Below are 24,192 nucleotides of genomic sequence, written 5' to 3'. Positions count from 1 at the left end.
TTTTTAATTATATAAAAAAAAATTATAATATATATATAATATATATATATATATATATATATATATATATATATAATATATATTTTTTTTTTTTTTTTTTTTTTTTTTTTTTTTATACATTACTTTGTTAAACATTATTCCCTAAGGAGAGGGTTCAGCACCTTAAAAATCTCAATATCCTGTTATCATTTTTTTTTACTAATTTTTGGGATGTGGTGCTGATTATCAACTGAAATACTTTATTATTAAACTCCTATCTGTAAATTATACTTTATTCCAACATTGAGTTTGGGTGTCAAACCAGGAAGGCAACACTCTTGGGAATGCCCATTCTAATTCCTCCGTTTTATTTTCTGACTCCCCTGCATGACATACAAACACCTGTACTGTGTGAAATACAATTTTTTTTTTTAAAAAAAGTGCCGCACTGTGCACACGGCCGCACGTTTAATTATATTTATTTTTTTTTTGTATTTGAAGCTGGTGGTTATCAACCTAGGGCAGGCAAGTTGTAATTTATTGTTAAAATATTTACTACAGCACAGAGGTTTAAAAACATTAAAAAAAAAAAAACTGTACTGTATATTTCTCTTTTCTACTTATTGCTGAGGTCCTTGTTTATAATGCAGTAAAAATATTTATGCAAAAAAATAGTAAAAATCATTTTCTCCTATTATTCATTTTAAAATAGTTAATCCGATGTCACAATTTTTATAAAGATAGAGGATTCATTTTTTTTTTTTTTTTCAAACTGTTAATACATAAGAGAAAATGTTTTTACTATTTCACGTTATTTGTGTTTAGTGGTATCTGATCGTCCCGCCCCCTCCTCCCATTTGCTTTGCTGTACATTATGGATTTCTACTAGTGGTAGGCCATGAAAAGCTCTTGCCAGCTGGGTTCATGAAGAGGCCGGTTGGCCCTTGGCAAGAGGACCTGCCACTCTACACAGAGGACCATGTAGCGTGCCTATGAATCTAAACCTGATCCCACACAAATGGCCACTTCATTAGGTGACTGTATATATTTTTTTTTTTTGCATGCCAGTGATAGTTTTTGCTCTTTCTCCTGCCCATCATAAGGCATGTGCTAGAGATTTACATAAGCCAAAATCATAACGTGGTTCTCCTAAGCAAAATACTTTTGACTGGTGCTTAAAGCATCATGTGACCGAATCCAACAAGATTATTTTTCGCAGAGACAAGTAAACCTTAAGTGTATGTAAAACCAAAACTTTTTTTTTGTTTTAGATAGAATGTGCAGGATCTCCTATTTTAAATATTAAATATCGAATAACTTTTTCTTAGTTAAGCTGATTCACTTCAGTGGGGCTGCTTACCTGAATACACCCAACAAGAAGGGAATCCCAAGGGAAGTCCAGATTCGTGGATAGCTGTAATGATGCCATACCAGTGATCAAAAAGGTCCAGGAAAAGTCTTAATTGGTAAAATAAGAAAGCCAGGGCGTGTCCCTCTTCATTGGGGCTTTTGTAACTTGTAACCTCAAGATTGACTGGACTCAATAAGATATTGTTGACATTTATATATACAGAGTTGGGTAATCTCAGCAAATTAAAGTGATTGTAAAGGCTGTGATTAAAAAACAAACATGTTATAATTACCTGCTCTGTGTAATGGTTTTACACAGAGCAGCCCCAATCCTCTTCTTTCTGGGCTCCCCGCTGGCAGTCCTGGCTCCTCCCCCCTGGCAGTCCTGGCTCCTCCCCCCTGACAAGTGCCCCCCAATAGCAAGCCTCCCGAGCCGCGCTCCTCTGAATGCGCATTGTTCCCCCCGCTCTCTCTTCCTTGGCTCAACGGCTGTGATTGATAGCAGCAGGTGCCCATGGCTCTTGCTGCTGTGTGAGCCAATGAGGAGAGAGAGGCTCGGGAGAGCCACTGCTCTCTTGCACATTGCTGGATCAATATGGGGCTCAGGTAAGTATAAGGAGGCGGCTGGGGGGAGCTGCACCCAGGAAGGCAAAACAAACTTCTACCTTTAGAACCACTTTAGGTAACAGGGCCCTCATTACTGCTTTCTACAAATTTGTTTTTTTTTTTACGGTCTGTGTCACCAATGGGGAGATTCACCCTCTCAATTGGTGCTGGTGATGATTGTCTCTGGTACAGAAATTGATGGTAAATCCAAAATGCAGAAAAATGGGTAGAGGGGAAACCATTTAAATGGGGAAACCTGGTTTGTCCAAACTATCTATAAAAGGCTTTCCTCTCACTTTGGAGAAATCTCATCTTACTTCCTGTTGTCTGTTGCACAGGAAGTAAAGAGAAAAAAAAATATGGGGGGGGGGGTCATAAGCATTCTGTTCACTTTATAAAAAAAATAAACGTTTGGGCTTTACATGCTCTTTTTAAAGGGGATATAATCTCATTACTGCAAACCCGAAAACTTTGGCCCACTGGTATAGATTTTTTTTTTCACGATTAACTTCAACAGCATTTAACTGTGTGCTTCCATCACCATACAACCATTGCTCTGAACATATCAAGTGGTATCATAAATAAAATGACAATTTCTATATCATCCCTTAAAGTTATGCCAAAAGTAAAAAATCTGCAGCTGTAGAAAGATATTTCGTCTCAAAGATTACAGTGTAGGAGTCCATACCTCTAGCATAGAAATGTACATGTGAACTCTACAAGAAAATAGACCAAAATGTACTAACAGGCTTATGGATTTTCCCACTGAGATCTCCTGGCTGGTTGTCTTTTGAGCTCTGTGGCTTTCTTCAGCCATTATAACCTCTGTCTGGTTCTTTTGTACTCGGCAGTACCAGGCAGCAACAATGTGATGCTTATATACAGCTTAAAGTATAATTGTAGTCAGACTAGGGACAATCAAACATTTACATATTCCTTACAAGTAGTAAATAAGCCTTAAAGTGGTTGTAAACCCTTTTTGTTGACTTTTACCTAAAGGTAAGCCTAGAATAAGGGTTACCTATAGGTAGTGGAAATATCTCGTAAACGTGCGCCATTTAGGAGATATTTCACTTGTAGTGCGCTGATGTCGTCATCGGCTCATGCGCTGTGAAGAAACGGACCAATGGCACCGTGCTGCTGTCTCAGCCAATGAGAAGGGGAGTCCCGGGCAGTCGAGACACTCCTACAACATCGCTGGATCTAGAGGGGGCTCAGGTAAGAGAGCGGCTGGGGGGGGCTGCTGTACACAGAAGGCTTTTTATCTTAATGCATAGAATGCATTATTGTGGATGTAAACCCACTCTCATCCTTTCTAAACTACTGCCATAGTGATTATCTATAAGGATATACACGCCTCCTGCATGTATCTTTACCTGTCAAATGTCTCCCCTCTGTCTGTTATGAGACCTGAAAAACTACAGAGTCTGTGAGTGAATCTGTTGTCTGGAGCTCGGTGGGTGGAGTCATAATGCCAGTAGACTCTCCGCCCACCTCTACACTCCCCTTGTCAACATGTATTTTCTCCTGTGTATTTCAACTTCTGCTATGATCACTAACATCCAGTCAAAACCCAGAAAAGTCACCACATGACTTCATGCCCAATCGTGCTGAGGTGTGGAGCAGCCAATCCTGGGAGAGCTGGAGGGGATCTGAAGTACACTGAATGTGTCTCTCTCAGGCTTGTGCATGAGATATGTAAATCGCCTGTCACTCACAGCAAGGGGGAAAAACAAACTTATATTTCTCGGTCCATTTTTATCTCACTGAAAAAAAATAAGAGGACTGCTCAGAGCTGGATTAACTCTGTGGCAAGACTGGGCACAGATGACATGAAATCCTATACTATACAAGTTACAAGCCTTAATTTAAAAAAAAAAAAAAAAATCGGGTTTACATCCACTTTAAGATAAAAAACCTTCTGACTTTACAATCACTTTAAGTCAAGCCGGTTCTGACCTCTCTAGCTGCAGGCACTTTGGAATTCATCCTCAAAATTCACAGAAGTAGGACCTTCCAGCTTAACATCAACAGCTCAGTTCATTCTGCCCCCTCCCCTCCAGCAGTAACTGATCAGCTCAGCTCCATCCTGCTAGCAGTGGCTACGCAGCTATGCCCTACGTCCCAGCAGAGCCGTACACCCTGCTCCTCTCCCTATCAGCAGTGATTCAGCAGCTCAGTTCAGCTTTTCAGCAGTGACTTAGTAGCTCAGCTCCCCCTATCAACAGTGACTCAGCTTCTCGGCCCCTGTCACTAATGACTCAACTGTTCAGCTCCCCCCTCAACAGTAACTCAGCAGCTGACCTTCCCCCTCTCAGCAATGACTGAGCAACTCCGCTCACCCTTCCAGCCGTATGTTTTTTGTTTTGTTTTTAAATCAAATTCTTTTTATTCATTTTTTGCAGACAAAATATATAACAAATGTCCTAACAAAACAAGACCATTGTAAAAAATAAAATAAATAAATATATATAAATAATCCCTGAGGAATGTTAACGTTACAGCAGTAAGTTAGGCCGCCTGCCAGTCTTGCTAATCTCTAAAGCAAACCCATACCAGGTGCCCAGGAAGAGTAGGGAGTACATAATGCTGAGTTCTAAACACCTTCCCTTGTAAACTTTGATGATTAATTGCTCCACAGTGCCTTCAGCTACAAAGGTGAATAAACGTTTTTACTGCTTGAGAATAATATGTAAATATTTGAATCTCCATAGCCTGGACACTTTAGGAAAGTGTCCACTATCAAGAAGATTGTCTTCAAGACAAATGGCAGTTGACATCTCTAATATGATTCCTGTTGCCTAGTTAGAAAGCAGATGTGTTGCTGCGCCGCAATAGATTGAATACAGACTTCCCAATCTGTTGGTATTGACCTTGGTATAAGTCTTACCTCTCCAAGCTGTCTGCACTTAAGTGGAGGTCCTTGAAGCTCAGATCTGACCAGGAAACTCAGCCAATAGTGTTATAGCACCTAGCTCTCTTGTATACAGTACATGGCCTTATGATGGATAGGATCAATAACTCTTATTGGCATGTCAAGTAGAGGGAGTATTGATACCACGACCCATTAGAGGAAACAATTTTTATCTGAAATTACTCTAGGTGCAAAAGTGAGTCACAAGAACCAAGTGTCCGCTTAATATTCTTTAGTCAACAGTGTTTGACCTTATGAGGTGGCTGTAGAAAATGTAAGATGGGACAGAGCACCTCTTACTGTACTGTCATCTTTCTGCTACTTTCTTGGTTGGTTCAGTAGCTGTCACACATCGCAAATGAACTATGACTGAACAGCGTATATATATATCCTTGTGGACCTACTTTTTATTACAACAAAGCAAACCATTCATGAGCGCAAACTCCATTTGTTTCATATATCCTAGAACATTATGAAATTGTAACCATTTTAAAACACAACACGGCCCCCCTTTCAGGTCCTAACACTAGCGTTAAAGTTTGCTGTGAATATAAGCTGCCGCCCCGTTATCGTTCGCTGAATTTCATGCTCGAGATCTTTTAGTTTCTGTCTATTTATTGCATCCCAATTATTTTATTAAAAAATATGTTTTAACAAACTTCTTGTGCTTGAGTTTCTTTTTCCATTTACCTTGATCATGAAAATATGTGGACCAGCTTGAAAAGCAAATATCTATTTTAAAGAAAGATTGGTAGAAGATCAATAACACAGAGGAACCATAAGCTTTTTCAATGCGATGTAACAGATTTGGGTATGGCTTGCAAAAACCGAACTTGGGTAAAGGATGATTGTTTCTATGCTTGGCAAATCTGAACTCTCATATCCCTTCCTTCCAAGTGCAATGTAATACTTTCTTTCCAGTGGTATTTGATGATAATAGGTGCCCATACCGTCCTTCACATCTATTTGTTGTCAATGGTTGCTTTCATTGGCATCTGTGTGTAATGATGCCTAGTCACAGTTGTCATACTTTGCCTATCATCTAGCGCTTGGGTCTCCAAACGTTAGTACAGGTGTCACATTGTGGATTTTACAAATATTTGTGGGCTGAAAAAAAAAAATGTTTTATAAAGTGTCCGCCCCCCCGCAACCATGAGTGCCCATCAGAGTCCCCCCTTAAAACCACGACAGCCCCCATCATAGTCCTCCCTTATATCCATTAGTGCCCATCAGCGTCTCCTCTTACATCCAGGAGTGCCCATCTGAGTCCCCTCTTATATCCAGGAATGTCCATCAGAGGGACTGGGGGGAGTGTCATGGCTTGTTTGCAGTGGATGTATCAGTCTCCATATTAGGATATATAGACCAGCTCCAGCCAGCTGGAGTATTTTCACGGACAGTTGCTGCGGCTTGGATAAAATCTTGTAGCGGGATATGTGTGGCCTGCAGATAATAATTTGGAGACCCCTGATCTAGAGATAGTATGGATAACATGACAGAGTTCTCAGGTCATAGTACCCATTCTCTAGCTAGTGTCCAGAGGCCATGGTACCTATGCCCTCCCTAGAGTCCACAGGTCATGGTACCTATGCCCTCCCTAGAGTCCACAGGTCATGGTACCTATGCCCTCCCTAGAGTCTACAGGTCATGGTACCCATACTTTTCCCATAGTCTTGGTCAGGGTATCCATACTTTACCTAGTGTCTAGCAGTCTTAGGGCTCATACTCTACCTAGCATTTAATGATCACATTACCCATACAGTTTCCAGCATCTAGTGGCCATGAAACCCATTCTCTCCCAAGTGTCTAGTCACAGTACCCATGCTCTCGCCCAGCCTCCATTGAACACTTTACCCATACTCTCCTCCGCATCTGTGGTTCTGATACCCATGCTTTTCCCTACAGTTTAGAGGTCACAGTACCCATTCTTTCACCTAGTGTCTAGTGATCATAGTACCCATACGCCTCTCAGGGTCTTGGTGCTCACGATACCCAAACTGTCCCCAACATGTAGTCGCCCATCCTACGATCTCTCCAGTGTCCAATGATCACATTACCCATACTCCATCCAGTGTCCTAATGGTCATGATACCCATACTCTCTCCACAGTCTAGCTATCATGGTATCCATACTACAGCATCTAGTGGTCACAGTACCCATACTCTTCCCAGCATCTTAGTGATTATACTCTCTCCAGTATTTAACAGTTATGTACCCATACTCTTCCCAGCATCTAGTGATCTGAGCACCTCTCCCCAGCAGCTAATAGTCGCGGTACCCATAATCTCTCCTGCATCTAAGTCCACGATACCCCCGGTGTCTAATGGTATGGTTCCTCTACTGTCCCTGGCATTTAGTAGTCACAGTACCTATACTTTCCCCAGTGTTTAGTGGTCACAGTTCCCTTATTCTTCCTGTTGTCTAGTAATCACAGTACCCATACTTTCCCTGGCATCTAGTCGACGGTTCCCCATACTTTTCCCGACGCCTGGTGGTCATGGTTCCCCTACTACCCCCAGTGTCTAGTTGTCACGGTACCCCTACTTTCCCCAGCGTCTAGTGGTCATGGTTACCCTACTTCCCCTGGCATCTAGGGGTCACAGTTCCCTTATTCTTCCTTGAGTCCAGTGGTCATGGTTGCCCTACTCTCCTTGGCGCCTTGTGGTCATAGTTCCTCTATTCTCTCCAGCATCTAGTGGTACAGTTCTCTCCTTGGCACCTAGTAGTCACGATACCTATACTCTACCAGGTGTCTAGTGATCATGGTACTCCATACTCTCCCCAGCGCCTGGTGGTCACAGTTTCCCTAATCTCCCCCCAGGCATCTAGTGGTCATGGTACCCCTACTTTCCCCCGCATCTAGTGGGTCATGGTCAAAGGTGTTTGCATTAGGTGCCTATTGAATTAGGGTGTGCACCTCAAAGCCCAAACACATATGTGTGTATGTGTATATACAGTTGTGCTCAAATGTTTGCATACCCTGGCAGAAATTGTGAAATTTTGGCATTAATATTTAAAATATGACTGATTATGCCAAAAAACTGTCTTTTATTTAAAAATAGCAATCGCATGAAGCCATTTATTATCACATATTTTTTTGGATCCTTTGTAAATCATAATGATAACAGAAATCGCCCAAATAGCCCTGATAAAAAGTTTACATACCCTGGAATTTTTGGCCTTGGTACAGACACAGAAGGTGGCACACACATTTGTTGATTTTTAAATCACAATTAGTGTCTAGGTATAAATAGTCAATGAGTTTGTTAGCTCTCTCATGGATGCACTAAGCAGGCTAGACACTGAGCCATGGGAAGGTGGAAAAAAAAAACAGTCAAAAGACCTGCGTAACAAGGTAATGAAACTTTACAAAGATGGAAAAGCATCTAAAAAAAATATCCAAAGCCTTGAATATGCCAGTCAGTACTGTTCAATCACTTATTAAGAAGTGGAAAATTAGGGGCTCTTTTGATACCAAGCCAAGGTCAGGTAGACCAAGAAAGATTGCAGCCACAACTGGCGGAAGAAGTGCTCAGGATACAAAGAAAAACCAAGAGGTAACCTCCGGAGAAATACAGGCTGCTCTGGAAAAAGATGGTGTGGTTGTTTTTAGGGAGCGCAATACGATGATACTTGAACAAAACAGAGCTACATGGTCAAGTTGCCAGAAAGAAGCCTTTACTGTACAAGTTCCACAAAAAAAGCCTGGTTACAATATGCCCAACAACACCTTGACATGCCTCATTGGCTTTTTTTGTGGCATTGGCAAAGTAAAGGCTTCCTTCTGGCACCTCAACCATGCAGCTCTTTTTTGTTCAAGTATCGTTGAAGTGTGCTCCTTAAAAACAACCACACCGTCTTTTTGGAGAGCAGCCTGTATTTCTCCTGAATTTACATGTGGGGTTTTTCTTTGTATCCTGGGCAATTCTTCCACCAGTTTTGGCTGCAATCTTTCTTGGTCTACCTGACCTTGGCTTGGTATCAAAAGAGCCCCCATTTTTTTTTATATATATATTTTTATATCCTTTTCCATCTTTGTAGTTTCATTACATTGTTACGCAGGTCTTTTGACTGTTCTTTTCTACCTCCTCATGGCTCAGTGTCTAGCCTGCTTAGTGAGAGCTAACAAACTCCTTGACTATTTATACGCAGACAATAATTGTGATTTAAAAAGGCACAAATGTGAGAAACTAAACTTTAATTGCCATTTTAACCTGGGTGTGCCACCTTCCGTGTGTGTACCAAGGCCAAACATTCCAGGGTATGTAAACTTTTTATCAGGGCCATTTGGGTGATTTCTGTTATGATTTAAAAAGGATCCAAAAACTATGTGATAATGGCTTCATGTGACCACTATCCTTAATTAAAAGACAGTTTTTTGGCATGATCAGTCATATTTTCAATATTAATGCCAAGATTTTTAACAATTTCTGCCAGGGTATGCAAATTTTTGAGCACGACAGTATGCTGACGGTGTCAGTGTTTATTTTTATTATTTTTTACAATTTTATTTTTCTACTTTATTTACAAATTTTGTAGGAAGCCCGTTGGGGGGCTGTGGTGTGCCACACAGGGTGATTAGGGTATGCCCTGCACACCCTGTCCTCACACCTATGGTCGTGGTTACCCTACTCCTCCTGGCGTCTAGTGGTACAGTACCCCTATTCTGTCTAGCATCTAGTGGTACAGTACCCCTATTCTGTCTGGCATCTAGTGGTACAGTACCCCTATTCTGTCTAGCATCTAGTGGTACAGTACCCCTACTCTCCCTGGCATCTAGTAGCACCTGGTGGTCACGGTTTCCCTGATTTCTAGTACCCACACCCTCCCCTTAGGGTCTAGTGCTCACAGTTCCTTTATTCTTCCTAGAGTCTAGTGGTCATGGTTACCCTACTCTCCATGGCGCCTGGTGGTCACAGTTTCCCTACCCAAAAGCGTCTAGTAGTCACAGTACCCCTGCTCTCTTCTGCTTCTAGTGGTCATGGTGCCCACGATACCCCAAACTTTTCCTGTGTCTAGTGGTCATGGTTACCCTACTCCCCCTGCTGTGTAGTAGTCACAGTACTCTCCCCCCCCCGTGTCTAGCGGTTACATTTATGCTACTGTCTAGTGGTCATGGTACCCATACTCTTCCCAGCATCTGATGATCACAGTTTCCCTACTTCCCCTGGCATCTGGTGGTCACCACTCTTTTCCAGATTTCTAGTGCCCATACTCATCACTGTTCCCTTATTCTTCCTGGAGTCTAGTGGTCATGGTTACTCTACTCGCCCTGGCACCTGGTGGTAGCAGTTTCCCTACTCCCTGTGATATCTAGTGGTCATGCGTCCCCCTACACCCCCTGGCGTCTAGTGGTAGTGGTACCCCATACTCTCCCCAACGTCTAGTGGTCATGGCACCCCATACTCTCCCCACCATCTAGGGGTCATGGCACCCCATACTCTCCCCACCATCTAGGAGTCATGTACCTGATACTCTCCCCACCATCTAGGAGTCATGTACCTGATATTCTCCCCACCATCTAGTGGTCATGGTACCCCATACTCTCCCCAACGTCTAGTGGTCATGGCACCCCATACTCTCCCCACCATCTAGGGGTCATGTACTTGATATTTTCCCCAATGTCTAGGGGTCATGGTATAGGGTTGCCATCTTTTCTTCAAGTTAAACCTGAACACGTAAGCAGCGCACAGCAATTTATTTTTTTTATTTTATAAACTATAGATATATTTTGCTATTAAATACCATTTCTAATCATATGAAGTTAATAACAAGAGTTCCCCTTTTACATTTGAACTCATAGAGTCCCCTTCACTGTAAGGGAGAACTCTGCAGACTCTGACATAAGGGATGCTCTGGGAACCCTGATCTAAGGGGGGGGGGGGCACTGAGAACTCTGATGTACGGAGAGGACTCTGATATAAGGGGGAACACTGTGGCTTCTGGTGTAAAGGGGAACTCTGATGTAAGGGGTGCTCTGAGAACCCTGATTTACCTTAGTGTACTCACTCAGAGGCAGGAGACAGAAGGGGGGAGACTTCAATCACAGACAGGGATGGATGGTGAGCTCACTCACCCCTTGGCAGTCAGCACCTCTCATCCAGATGTATCTGAGGCTGCTGGACTTCAAATTTCTGGCCCCCACTTTCCTTTTCTGAGGCACAGTGCTGGGGATTGGAGTGTGGGCAGACATAGAGGGGTAGGAGGAAGAGGTGCAGATCGTCCCTCTCTCCTCTCCCGTCTGTGTGTTTGGGGGGGGGGGGGGGGGGTGTTCGTGTTGGCTTTGGGCAGTGTGAAGGAGAGTGTGACAGACACTCTCAGCTTAGACAACTGCAGCCAGCAACCCTGCTGGGAAGTCATAGTCCGGTCTGAATAATGTGTCCGGGTCTCAGGCAGTCTGAAACCCGGACGCATGATTCCAAACCCGAACTGTCCGGGTGAATCCCGGACAGGTGGCGACCCTATGATGGTACCCCCTACTCTCCCCAACATCTACGGGTAGGACTCACCTCCTCTTCCCGGTGTCTAGTGGTCACAGTACCCCTACCCTCACCAGGGTCCCAGAGGTCACAACCCCCCCCCCCCCCTCCCCCATACCCCTCACACCGCCCTCTCTGTGTCCCCAGAATTGCTTTTTCTTTTTAGCCTCTCCCTGTGTTCTGTAATGACAGCGGCGTCCAGCAGAGGGAGCCGTCCGCACTGTACTGAGCGCCTCCAATAAAGTTTAAAAGGAAAAAAAAAAAAAATATCGGTCTATTCAGAACTTCATCAGCCTCGGCTCCCAGCCTATAACAAGCCAGCATCCAGAGGAAGTCCCGCCCCCCTCTCCACTGCTGGCTGGTTGCCGGGGCAACAGAACGCTGACCTGGATCCGAGGAAGGAGCGCGTGCAGCAGGTAAACTCCGCACATCCCCCACCCGGGGGAACTACAAGAGCCAGCGTGTCCTCCGCCCAGCCAATCCCCGGACAGCCTGAGCACCCGAACCCCTGCGTCACCTTAAAGGGCCAGTCCACCCAAAAGTGGGATTTCAATTATAGATGGAGTCTGGGGGGGGGAGGGGCGGAATCTCCCTTTAGGACCCCCCAATAGAGAAATTTCCCTTCCCCTCCCCCATCCTGGGGGTCCTGGGTGTATTCTCCACCCGAAGAGCGGGGGAGGGGGGGGCCATAATATTGATAAAGGGGATTCGCTTTGGGTGGAGTGACCCTTTAAGTGGATGTAATTCCCCAACAATGGACATTTCATTATAAATGTTCAATAATCCGCCTACTGATCCCCCTGATCCTATCTGATACATTGTCTCCAGGAAGTGTGGAGGACTACAGAACACCCCCCCCCCATAATATAGAGGAGAGGTGTGTGAGGACTACAGAACACCCCCCCCCCATAATATAGAGGAGAGGTGTGTGAGGACTACAGAACACCCCCCCCATAATATAGAGAGGTGTGTGAGGACTACAGAACACCCCCCCCCCCATAATATAGAGGAGAGGTGTGTGAGGACTACAGAACACCCCCCCCCCATAATATAGAGGAGAGGTGTGTGAGGACTACAGAACCCCCCCCCCCATAATATAGAGGAGAGGTGTGTGAGGACTACAGAACACCCCCCCATAATATAGAGAGGTGTGTGAGGACTACAGAACACCCCCCCCCCCCATAATATAGAGGAGAGGTGTGTGAGGACTACAGAACCCCCCCCCCATAATATAGAGGAGAGGTGTGTGAGGACTACAGAACACCCCCCCCCATAATATAAAGGAGAGGTGTGTGAGGACTACAGAACACCCCCCATAATATAGAGGAGAGGTGTGTGAGGACTACAGAACATCTCAATGGTCAATTTTTCTTCTTTTTACTTTTTCTTACCTGCCTGGCCATGTTTGAATTGTATTGGTACGTTATTTATTTCTTACAGGTGCATATATATATAAATGTATATATACATTATCTCACAAAAGTGAGTACACCCCTCACATTTTTGTAAATATTTTCTTCTATCTTTTCATGTGACAACACTGAAGAAATGACACTTTGCTACAATGTAAAGTAGTGAGTGTACAGCTTGTATAACAGTGTAAATTTTCTGTCCCCTCAAAATAACTCAACACACAGCCATTAATGTCTAAACCACTGGCAACAAAAGTGAGTACACCCCTAAGTGAAAATGTCCAAATTGGACCCAATTAGCCATTTTCCCTCCCCGGTGTCATGTGACTCGTTAGTGTTACAAGGTCTCAGGTGTGAATGGGGAGCAGGTGTGCTAAATTTGGTGTTATCGCTCTCACTCTCATATATATATATATATATATATATATATATATATATATATATATATATATATATATATATATATATATATATATATAAGATTCACCACATCAGTATTGTCATTTACCTAGTTGCAGACTTTGGGGATGCTACACACACCCAGAAAAACGTCATCATTGTACGCCGGGTCTGTGTAGCACTTCCAATCTCTCTGCCCTGCTTATTGGACCCCCTCTCAGTATTCAGTAATTGTTGGCTGTGATTAATTAAAGCCGCATTACTGTATAGTGTACTCCGAGAAGAAGTCAACAGCTTTAGCTGTCAAATCATGTCTGAATCAGTGTTTTTTGCAATTATACTAACATTGTTACATTTGTGTCTTTCTATTCATTCATCTGCAGATCAAAGGGATGATCTTAGATCTGCAGATGATGTCAGTTGAAGCAACCTGTCAAGTACAATTTTTATATATATATATATATATATATATATATATATATATATATATATATATATATATATATAAAATATTCCTCTGTTTAACCACTTCATAACCCTTAGCTTACTCTAATCAGCCCTAGGTAACGCCATAGTTTCCTTCTCTCTCTGGCTGCTTTCATACCACACCGTTGAATAAATGCATCAGAAACGCATCTGTGCATTTTTGCCACTTTTATTTATACATTTCCAGTGCATTTTCTGGGTCCCCATTACCCAGCGTGCACCTGTGAAACTTGGACATGTGACTCAAAAAACACAGCACAGGCGCTCTTTTGATGCATTTTTTTTGCACGTTTTTGGTGCTTTTCCTAATCATTTCAATGGGGACCTGGATTTTTTGGTGCGGTTTTGAAAACCGCACCAAAGATGTTGCATGCAGGACATTACAAAATGCACCGCACCCACAATGCAGTGGTCTGAAGAGTCCCATAGGATTTAAAAGGAAACATTTTTCATGCGTTTTTTTAGCAAGGTAAAAACGCAGCAGAAATGCACTACTGTAAAAGGATATATAAAGTGTATATACCGCACTATAATGCAAAAAAATAATTAAAACAGCAGCGACAAACCATGTGATATCATCATAGTAAACATAAATAAAAAACGATCAATAATAAACTGCAAATGTACCATAAAAAAATGACTTAGTGCATATTGAAAAAACAGAGCATTGTTATTGAAAAAGTTAAAAAATATATGTATGTGAAAAAATATATTTTTTTAAATATTTTAAAAATATATTTTTTCACATACATATATTTTTTCACTTTTTCAATATCAATGCTCTGTTTTTTCAATATGCACTAAGTAATTTTTTTATGGTACATAATGCAGTCATTATTTTATGGTACTTTTGCAGTTTATTATTGACTGAGCGCAACTATTTTGTTTTTTACTACTGCGAAAGGGCCCTTCAGGTACTATTACTCTGATGATTTTTTTTTCTTGTTTCTATTTTATTAACTATTATCATTTCAACTTTATTGTTTTGTTTGTTAATATTTGTACACCTTTACCATATATATGCACAATTCATATTTGAAAAAAGTGCAAAATTGAAAAAAAAAAAAAAAATTTTTTTTTTAATTTGTAAATAAATGTGCATTGCTTTGTACCAAAATCATCATTTTAGTGTCATTTTAAATAGGGAAATTAACAGAATAAAATGCACCCCTTTGTGTGCAGTAACACTATTTGTTTTTAAACTAATTCTGCTGTTGCTTTTTTTATTTTCTAAGAATTGTGAAAAAAAAATAATCATTGTTGCAAAACAATATCATGAAAAGAAAGGCTTGTTTGTCCTTAAAAAAAAAATCTAAAAATCCAATAAAAATAAAAATCTTTGAATTGGGGAAAAAAAAAACAATATATTTATTACTTGTTATCTTTAGTAATGACAAAGATATCACTGAATAAACAAGTCCATAGCAGAAATGTAAAAATTGCTCTGCTCCATAGGGGGGTGAACAGGTATGAGAGGAACTTAGAACTTTAGTTATGGAACTTAATAAAAAGTTACAAATAAGCAGCTGATTAAAAAAAAACATTGTATCAATTAATTAGCAGCACTGGTCATTGTCTGATACTATGTACTCCAATGATTACAATATGGGGAGTAATACATCAGTGCTTTTTTGTAATATTATTGTCAGGAGTGCATACACCTGTGACCAGGGAAATAAAAGTCAAATCATTTATATTGGTGGCCTGATTTATATACGAGAGACCAGAGGGGAGGGGGGAGGTGATGTTCCCTATTTAATATGTGAGCATTCAACCTCCATATGTGTGATCACAATGACCAGAACTTATCAAGTATAAGACCAAAAGTTCCGACATCCACGGTCACAGGAGCCGTCAATCTGCAGGGAGAGGGGCAGACATTGAAGGGTTAAAGGCAGAGGATCTGTTGATGATGCCAGTGTGTTTGCGGCGGGTGGAGGGTATCCAGGAGACAGGCTGTCTTGGTGTCACATTGCCCCAGGGTGAGCAGGCACAGTGACAATCCCTGCTTCCTTTTCTGTCATACATTCTATGAGTCAGTGTGGAATGTGACCTATGAGTGCTATAGAGATCAATGGGAAAGCCCCAAAAAAATACATCATGCTCCACCGATAGGATTGGCTGCAAAGAGGCTGCAGGGGATCAGCAGCGCTTAGATACCACAAAGGTTGAAAAAAACAATTGCATTTTAGTAAAAATAAATAAATAAATAAAAAATGGAAGAAGAAAAAATAACTGGGGACTATAGCATTGAAAAATCCCCAGTACTGCAGCTCAGTTATGTCTTCTAGGATCCTAGAGCCCAATCTGCTGCCCGGGTTTGCAGTCTCTGACCATCTTCTGTTGCAAGTCTGCAGTCTCTGACCATCTCTTGTATCATGTCTGCAGTCTCTGACCATCTCTTGTATAATGTCTGCAGTCTCTGACCATCTCCTGTATCATGTCTGCAGTCTCTGACCATCTCTTGTATAATGTCTGCAGTCTCTGACCATCCCCTATAGAATGTCTGCAGTCTCTGATCATCTCTTGTATCATGTCTGCAGTCTCTGATCATCTCCTGTATCATGTCTGCAGTCTCTGACAATCTGCTGCTTCATTTCTGCAGTCTCTGACTATCTCCTTTGCCATGTCTCCAGTCTCTGTCCATCTCGTGTATCATGTCTGCAGTCTATGACCATCTGCTGTTTCATTTCTACAGTCTGCCCATCTCCTGTAGAATATTTACAGTCTCTGATCATCTCCTATAGAATGTCTGCAGTCTCTGATCATCTTTTGTATCATGTCTGCAGTCTCTGATCATCTCCTGTATCATGTCTGCAGTCTCTGATCATCTCCTGTATCATGTCTGCAGTCTCTGACAATCTGCTGCTTCATTTCTGCAGTCTCTGACTATCTCCTTTGCCATGTCTCCAGTCTCTGTCCATCTCGTGTATCATGTCTGCAGTCTATGACCATCTGCTGTTTCATTTCTACAGTCTGCCCATCTCCTGTAGAATATTTACAGTCTCTGATCATCTCCTATAGAATGTCTGCAGTCTCCAACCATCTCTTGTAGAATATTTACAGTCTCTGACCATCCCCTATACTATAGAATGTCTGCAGTCTCTGACCATCTCTTGTATCATGGAAAATATTATGGGTAGGTGACAAGACAAAAAAGGGAGAATGGGCACCAACATCCCTGTACATCAATGTAGAAAAAGGGAAATTTTTTGGCGGGACTTTTTAGGTGCCAGCAAGAAAGAATAAATCATTATAAACCATGATAGATATTAGAAAATATATCATTTTATTAATATATACAGAACATTATAGAAGGTTTGGTAAGGGTTATGTGCACATGTACAAAGATACATTGAGAATTCAAAACAGATGACAAAGTATAAAATCACTCGATAAGACAAGAGTGATTGCCCCGCCACTTTAGGCTCATCAGGGGATATTTTAAAGACAGTTAGATGTATCACTGCATACAACCAAAACAAAAACAGAGTTAAAACCTTTACATAAACCAAAAGTACAATATAGAAAATTAAAATTAAAAATGGTAATGGTATGATAGAGTAGGCTGTCGACCACCATGCCCATCGTCAATCTCTCACCCAAATGAGGATCTTTTCGTCTGCGCCTCAGAGTCAAGTCATAGACAACCGTCAATGGGTAGTGCACATGGGAGGACGCCAAGGAGGCTTGGAAGGAGCTTTAAGGCTGGAATGTAACCAACAGGGTTGGGCACAAATAAGTGGAAGTGATATAGATTAAATGAAAATTGTAATAATCATGTGGGATGGGGAAGGGTGGAGGAGGGAAATGAGGGAAGGATAAAGGATGACTGGGAGAGGGACAATGGGACCATCTCTTGTATCATGTCTGCAGTCTTTGACCATCTCCTGTATCATGTCTGCAGTCTCTGACCATCTCCTGTAGAATGTCTGCAGTCTCTGACCATCTCCTGTATCATGTCTGCAGTCTCTGACCATCTCCTGTATCATGTCTGCAGTCTCTGACCATCTCCTGTATCATGTCTGCAGTCTCTAACCATCTCCTGTAGAATGTCTGCAGTCTCTGACCATCTGCTATTTAATTTCTGCAGTCTGCCCATCTCCTGTACAATATTTACAGTCTCTAACCATCTCTTGTATCATGTCTAGAGTCTCTAACCATCTCTTGTATCATGTCTAGAGTCTCTAACCATCTCCTGTAGAATGTCTGCAGTCTCTGAAATCTCCTGTAGAATATTTACAGTCTCTGACCATCTCCCATTGCATGTTTGTAGTCTTTGACCATCTCTTGTATTATGTCTGTAGTCTCTAACTATCTTCTGTTGTAAACAACACCCCAACACATCCAGTAGAGTGTAATCCACAGCTCCCACCATAACGTGTACACCATGCGTTGTGGTATGCTACATAAAAATAAAAAAAAGGCATGCACATTTATTTTTACCCATTGTGGTGCAGTGATAATGAATGGGCTGCCTTAATATAACACACATTACCGTGTTCTATAACACTATAATGCTCATTAATATATATGCATTAATGCACTGCAGCAGAACACTTTCATAAATAGGCCCTCATTGTTACTAGGACACAGAGAGGGTGATTCTCCCCAGTGGGGACACAAACAGCAGTAAAAACCTGGAAGGGGTTCTAATTCTAGCACACACTTTTGGCTTTAGATACACTCTAAGTCAGAACTACAGTACATGTTTCATTCCCGGGATCTAAGAGATGTCACTGCTCTTTTCACAGAGATGTCAGAAGCCGCCAAGGACAAGGCTGCCCGCCTGCTGAAGAAGAGGGGGAGCGTATCATCACTTGGCAGCCATGAAGTGAGATCCAGGGACAACCTGAACAAGCCCAAAGAATCCAGAGAGTGAGCCGGCAAACCTTCTTCTATCTGTATTGGGCATCACTCCCAATTTCTGGACCATAGATGGTTGGGCAAGAAGAGGTGGTGGCTTTTCAGATAAGGGGCCAAGTTTGGGTATACGGGGGGCCAGGCAAATATTTTGTGGGTGCACCCCCATTTGTTGTAGGTGACCACTAAACCCCCCTTCCTCCAATAGTTTTCAGATTCTAGAGACATTCTCTGCATTACTCAAAAAGGATGAAACAAAACACTAGGTGTCCATAGAGAAAAAAAATTGCTGTTCGAATGCCTCAGCATTCACACATCCACCACAAATAATCCCCTGTTTAAATATGTTTCCTATGATCTTCAGCTCCATCTAGTGGTATAATGTGGTATTTTCCTGATATTCCTCAATAGGAATAGAAGGAACTGAAGATCTACACAATGTAGGCAGATCAAGGCGGGGGGGGGGGGGGGGGGGGTTCTGGCAGCAGGCTGCTGTGTATGTCTTCCTGAAAACATTGCATGGGGTGTGCAGTATTGCATTTTGCTAGATGTGCACCAGTGACACTCCGAACAGTTTGGAGCCGTTTGGATATACTCGGAATCACTCGAAATACTCAGTTCGCAAGCCTTTCTGAGTGTTTCCGAGTTCAGCCGAGCTGTCCCCGAGTATTCCCGAGGCTCTCCAGTGCCCCCCCCACCTCTGGCCACATGTGGTATTGCATGCAATAGAAGTCAATGCGGAACAAATTATCTTCGTTTCCATTGACTTCTATGGGGAAACTCGCTTAGATATGCAAGTGCTTTGGATTACAAGCATTCTCCTGGAACGGATTATGGTCGTAATCCAAGGTTCCACTGTATCAAAATGCCTTGATGAGCGGGTGTAGGTCTGGAGGAGTGGGCATTCCTAAGCTGGCTGTATTTATATGCAGACTGCTCTAGGTAATGCCCACATGTGATGCTGAGCCTCTATGATTGAAAAAACCTGAAATCCAATGAATGAAAGAGGGAGGCCAGGCAGAGACAGTCTGGGGAGTTAAGGGCTAGATTATGCTAAATTTCCTCCAGCCAAGAAATGAGGCTGGCGCTATCTGGCTGGCTGCAATTTCTAATGTACACTGTGAGAAGCTCACAGTGTGCAGTGTAATGAGAGTAAGCTATTTTAGTCCAGGAGAGGATAACGGTATAACTGTAAGACTGAAGAGAAGGCTTGAGGTCGGAGTTAGAGTTTCTCTACAATCTTGATGGAACAGATTGTACAATTACATTGTAGCTAGATTTATGAATAACAATTTCTTGGTTGTGTTTTATTGTAGCTCTATGAGCACGGTGTCTTATATCGATGAGCCGGGACACCATGATGACGTACAGCGTCCGGTCGTGCAGATGGAAAATACGTATCAGTTAGGTATGATCGTTTGTATTTATCTGTATTTAAGAACTCATTTAAAGGGTCAGTCCACCCAACGTAACCCAGAATGTTTGGCTGCAGATAGATGCTGGTGATTATCAGTTTCTTATACCTCTTTGGGACCCTGGTCAGATTTATCCTTAAAGTGGTTGTAAACCCACTTAGAACAAAAAACCCCTGCAAGACAAAGGCATAATGAGCTAGTATGACGTCATGACGTCACTCCAGCGCATGTGCATGGGAGCCACCGGTAACGGCACAGTCTAACTGAAGCAACGGCATGTACTGCCATTGCTTCAGTGCGCATGTGCTGATGACATCGGCACATGCAAATACAGGAGATATCTCCTAAACCGTCCAGGTTTAGGAGATATCCTGGGTAGCTACAGGTAAGCCTTAGTATAGGCTTACCTGTAGTAAAAAGTGATCTGTAAGGGTTTCCAACCACTTTAAAGGAGAAATATGGCCAAAGCTCCTTTGGCTGTACTTCTCCTGGGGATCAGAGGAGTGCACTTAGTTCACTAAAGTCTTTTGTAACCCTTTCCTGTCACCTTCCAGCAGCCCTTCTTTAACACCAGGAGGCGGAGTCTTCCCAATCATGTGATCCCTTTTATTGGCTCTCACAGTAACCCGCTGGCTCCAAATCACAAAGCTGAGAGCTGTCAGAGAGGGTTTGGTCAGTGTGCTGGGAGCGGCACTCCACAGAACTTCAGACCACTATGGATGCATATGTGCAGTAAAGGCCTGGTTTCCTGCAGCCACATACGCTATATTGTCAAAAGTATTGGGACGCCGGCCTTTACACGCACATGAACTTTAATGGCATCCCAGTTGTAGTCTGTAGGGTTCAATATTGAGTTGGCCCACCCTTTGCAGCTATAACAGCTTCAACTCTTCTGGGAAGGCCTTCCACAAGGTTTAGGAGTGTGTCCTATGGGCAGGGCAGTATCTACAAACAGGGCTCCGGACGCATGGATTTCATTGGGGGTTTTTTTTTTTTGGAAGCATAGGATTAGAGCCAGAGGCCTCAAAAAATGGTGGGCCCCAAGCCCACCCGGTTGTGTGGCAATAGCAAATTAAAGGGGTTGTAAAGGTGCATGTTTTTTCACCTTAATGCATCCTATGCATTAAGGTGAAAAAACACCTGGCAGTGACCGGCCCCCCCGTTTTACTTACCTGAGCCCCGAATTTCTGTCGGCGAAGGCACGCTTTCCCCTCTCTCCACGAGGTTCTCGGCTCTTGATTGGATAGTTTGATAGCAGTGCAGCCATTGGCTCCCGCAGCTGTCAATCAAATCCAATGACGCTAGCGCCAGGGGTGGGGCCAAGTCCGACATTCGTGTCTATGGACGCAAATGCTGGACTCGGGAGCGCGTCCGCAAGCTAACCTCTTCGGGAGAACGCTTCTCCTAGGGGGTTATCTGATGTGGGGAGGAGCCGCGATTGCCGCCGGGGGACCCCAGAAGACGAGGTTCAGGGCCACTCTGTACAAAACAAGCTGCACAGTGGAGGTAAGTATGATATGTTTGTTATTGAAAAAAAAAAAAAAAAAAACGAACCCTTACAATCACTTTAATATTCACTATTGTCTTTCTGATTCTCCTCCCAGCCAATCAGGAAGCGGGTCCTGAGACTTGTCCCCCGATTGGCTGAGAGGAAAAGCGATCCTATTGGCCGAGGAGGGAGGAGACGCAGGGGAAGCCGCCGTGAAGCACCAGGAGGAGGAGATGCCGCCCGAAGAAAGTGCTGCCCGCAACCTAGATGAAGTTGACGGCAGATGGATTGTTTGCCACCCCCAACCCCCCCCAAAAAAAAACTATCACCAGCCGCCAGTACAAGTGAATATAAAATCCTATATAAGAAGGAATATTACTGCAAATCAACATTACAAATATGAGATCTTTCTGTACTTTTACTTGTAGTTTTTTTAAGTTGGTGACAGGGCCTCTTGATGAAAGCTATTTCTGTGTTGTAGGCCCCGGGAGGCGCTTTCCTGTAGCCACAGTGAACAATATTCTGAAGGACGTCCTGACCAGTTATCTTCAGGAGGAGAAGTATGAAGCTGAGTTATGTAGACAGATGACAAAGACCATTTCAGAGGTGAGACCTGCAGGAATAGTAAATGGCCTGGAGATATCCCATATTCATTAACCTGTTGCCGACCAGCCGCCGTCATTATACAGCGGCAGGTTATTATACAACCGCCCTAGGTGTACGTCGGCCGCTTTAAGAGCTCTAGGGGGAGCGCGCGTGCCCGCGGCTTGACGCCAGAGCCGATGCACGAGGCCGCATTGTCCACCGGTGACCCGCGATCGCTCCTCAGAGAGCCAGAACAGGGATCTGTCAATGTAAACAGACAGATCTCCGTTCTGTCAGGGAGGTAAAGAGAGATCTGCTGTTCCTAGTGATCAGGAACAGCGATCTCTCTCTGCTCCCTGTCAGTACACTCCCCCCCCCACTATTTTTTTGAAACACCTCCCAGGGAACACATTTAACCCCTTGATCGCCCCTAGTGTTAACCCCTTCCCTGCCAGTGACATTCATACAGTAATCATTGGCTATTTATAGCTCTGATGGCTGTATAAATGTCACTGGTCCCACAAAAGTGTCCGATTTGGTCGGCCGCAATGTCACAGTCCCGCTAAAAATCGCTGATCACCATCATTACTTATAAAAAAAAAATTAATAATAAAAATGCCATAAATCTATCCCATATTTTGTAGATCTTATAACTTTTGCGCAAACCAATCATTATACGCTTATTGCGTTTTTTGGGGGGGGGTTTCACCAAAAATATGTAGAAGAACACATATCGGCCTAAACTGAGGTTTTTTTTTTATTTTTTGGAGGGACATTTATTATAGCAAAAAGTAAAAAAATATTGTTTTTTTTTTTTTTTCAAAATTGTCGCTCTTTTTTTGTTTATAGTGCAAAAATTAAAAACCGCAAAATATCAAATACCACCAAAAGAAAGCTCTATTTGTTGGTAAAAAAAGGACGTCAATTTTGTTTGAGTACGTTGCACGACCGCGCAATTGTCAGTTAAAGTAACGCAGTGCCGTATCGCAAAAAATGGCCTGATCAGAAAAGGGGTAAATCCTTCCGGGGCTGAAGTGGTTAATGTGCCTCTTCGGGAAAGGGATGCAATGCAGGAATGTAAGCAAAATCATGCGCGTTCCTATAACGCACGAAAGCAGGCTTTAATCTACAATCCTCAGCATGCGCTGTGGTGACCAGGTTAGTCGTCCTCACTGCAGGGATTTTATGTCAGGTATGGACATTTGGGACTAGGCTGATGCAGTGTGGTCCCTGATATTCCTATGTGAGAAAAGAAGCCAGGTCTTTGGAAAATGCAGGAGGGGGATTGTCGAAAGTGGAGAGTTCTTTTAATGTTTTGGCGTCTATAATGTGTACTGAATCCTCTCCCAGCTCTCTTTTCTTTCTAGCATATTAAAGACGCTTTCATTTTCTGACTTCCAGGTAGTTAAAGCCAGAGTGAAGGACCTGATGATACCGCGATATAAAATAATCGTCCTCATCTACATCGGACAGCTGAACGATCAGGGCATGCGGGTTGGCAGCCGGTGTATCTGGGACCCGGCGAACGACACTTTTGCCTCCTACACCTTTAAGAACAGCTCCCTGTTTGCTCTGGCTAATGTCTACGGCGTGTATTACGAGTAGGAAGAAGTCGCTGCAGAGAGGATCGCTAACCTGGTCACCGCAGTGCCTGCTGGGACTTGTAGTTTCATGATCAGTTGGTCCCTTTTCCTGCCTGTAAACTAGAATGTGTTTAAATTTAACACCGGAAACCAGGGGATATTTACAGAGATTATTCTCTTTGTTCATATCTGTTGGTTTTTGTTTGTTTTTTTATATATATTTAGTATATTTATTTTGTGAATATTTGGAACAAGCAGCAGTAAAAAAAAAATAACGTTTTGATTAAAAAAAAAGTTTCTGTGTCTTTTTTCCTTGTTTTCATCAGACCAAACCGCTATTTTATACATAAAGTAAAACCTTGAATTGCGAGCATAATTTATTCCGGAAATATGCTTGTAATCCAAAGCACTTGTATATCAAAGCGAATTTCCCCATAAGAAATAATGGAAACTCAAATGATTTGTTCCACAAATATTTATTCATTAATCCTTCAGTTTATAGTCTATATAAAAAGATTATAGCAAATGTACATCCACAAATGGAAGGGGGATTAGAAGCAAAATCCATCAGGAGCTCCAGAGTATAAAAGAGAAGAGAGGCGCCTCTAAGTGTAGCAATATGGTTACATTTA

The 24,192-nt window shown here is 42.6% G+C and overlaps 1 protein-coding gene across 1 annotated transcript; it reads left to right on the top strand.

Moving 5' to 3' along the window:
- Nucleotides 1-11,566: 11,566 nt before the first annotated feature.
- On the top strand, nt 11,567-23,848 carry DYNLT5 (dynein light chain Tctex-type family member 5). Its single transcript, XM_073593785.1, has 5 exons — nt 11,567-11,744; nt 18,380-18,503; nt 19,805-19,896; nt 21,874-21,998; nt 23,379-23,848. The coding sequence occupies exons 2-5, from the start codon at nt 18,382-18,384 to the stop codon at nt 23,580-23,582; spliced, it is 543 nt and encodes a 180-aa protein (XP_073449886.1). The 5' UTR covers nt 11,567-11,744; nt 18,380-18,381; the 3' UTR covers nt 23,583-23,848.
- Nucleotides 23,849-24,192: the final 344 nt, after the last annotated feature.

This window comes from Aquarana catesbeiana, linkage group LG07, assembly GCF_042186555.1.
Source record: "Aquarana catesbeiana isolate 2022-GZ linkage group LG07, ASM4218655v1, whole genome shotgun sequence".
Lineage (NCBI taxonomy): Eukaryota > Metazoa > Chordata > Amphibia > Anura > Ranidae > Aquarana > Aquarana catesbeiana.
The sequence above is the reverse complement of the archived record's forward strand: the minus strand, read 5'-3'. Positions and strand labels throughout refer to the sequence as shown.